The 918-nt window shown below is 60.1% G+C and overlaps 1 protein-coding gene across 1 annotated transcript in view; it reads left to right on the forward strand.

The window, feature by feature from the left end:
• The first annotated feature begins 230 nt into the window (after positions 1 to 230).
• Positions 231 to 918, forward strand: part of CISD2 (CDGSH iron sulfur domain 2) — a 52,940-nt gene continuing 52,252 nt past the window's right edge. Inside the window, exon 1 of the mRNA XM_007953647.2 lies at positions 231 to 333. Coding sequence (XP_007951838.1) covers positions 231 to 333 — 103 coding nt within the window. The remainder of the gene's footprint in view (positions 334 to 918) is intronic.

The following is a 918-nucleotide window of genomic DNA, read 5'->3' on the forward strand; positions in this document are numbered from 1 at the left end:
CCCCACCGACCCCCTCCGCGCCGGCGGGCGCGCACGTCATTCGCTCGCTGCCAATCGGCGCCTGGCAGGTCACTTTTCCTCTAAGGTCGGCAGCCCCGCCCCAGCCCGCCGCGGGGACCTGGTCAGAGCGCGTCGCGCGCCCGCTGGCCGCTTCCGCTCTAGACGCAGGAGCTGCAGCTGGGCCTGAGAACGGAGGGGGCTCGGGAGGGGAGCGGACGCCGTCGGCGAGGATGGTGCTGGAGAGCGTGGCCCGCATTGTCAAGGTGCAGCTTCCTGCGTATCTTAAGCGGCTTCCAATCCCCGAGAGCATTACCGGGTTCGCTCGGCTCACAGGTAAACTGCCTCATCATCCAGTCCCTATCCTTACGCGCGCCCCAAGGCAAGGTGTGGTGGTGGTGGTGTAAAATCTTTAGGCCAAGGGGCGGGGTGGGGTTGGGCGAGCGACGCGTGACCCTTGACCTCGAGCTGTGGGAGGTGAGGCGCGCGCCGGCGCAGCCGCCTCCAGAGCATGTGGTGGCACTGCTATGCGTTGGGCGCTCCTCTCTCAGCTGTCTCCGATATCCTGTCGTGGTGAGGGACCGATTTTTTCAGACGAGATGCCGATTTGGAAGCTGGGCAGGCTCGTCTGCATATAGTATCTGTCCTGTATATCGCACTCTACGCCATGCTTTATTCTAAAGCAGACCAAGTCGTTGTTAAGGCTCTATGTAACAAGCAGACCCTGCTCACCGCTGGATATCACTCGTGTGGATGTGAATGAGTGTGCTGGGGAGAAATAATTACATAGTACATTAACAAATATATGTTGTTGTTGTTTGCCGTCGAGTCGACCCCGACTCATAGCGACCCCTCCTTGGGTTTCCGAGGCAGTATCACTACGGAAGTAGGATTGCCCAACCTTCCTTCCGAGGAGTGGCT

This window comes from Orycteropus afer, unplaced genomic scaffold (assembly GCF_000298275.1).
Source record: "Orycteropus afer afer isolate SDZICR_OR568_19922 unplaced genomic scaffold, OryAfe1.0 scaffold00403, whole genome shotgun sequence".
Taxonomy (NCBI): Eukaryota; Metazoa; Chordata; class Mammalia; order Tubulidentata; family Orycteropodidae; genus Orycteropus; species Orycteropus afer.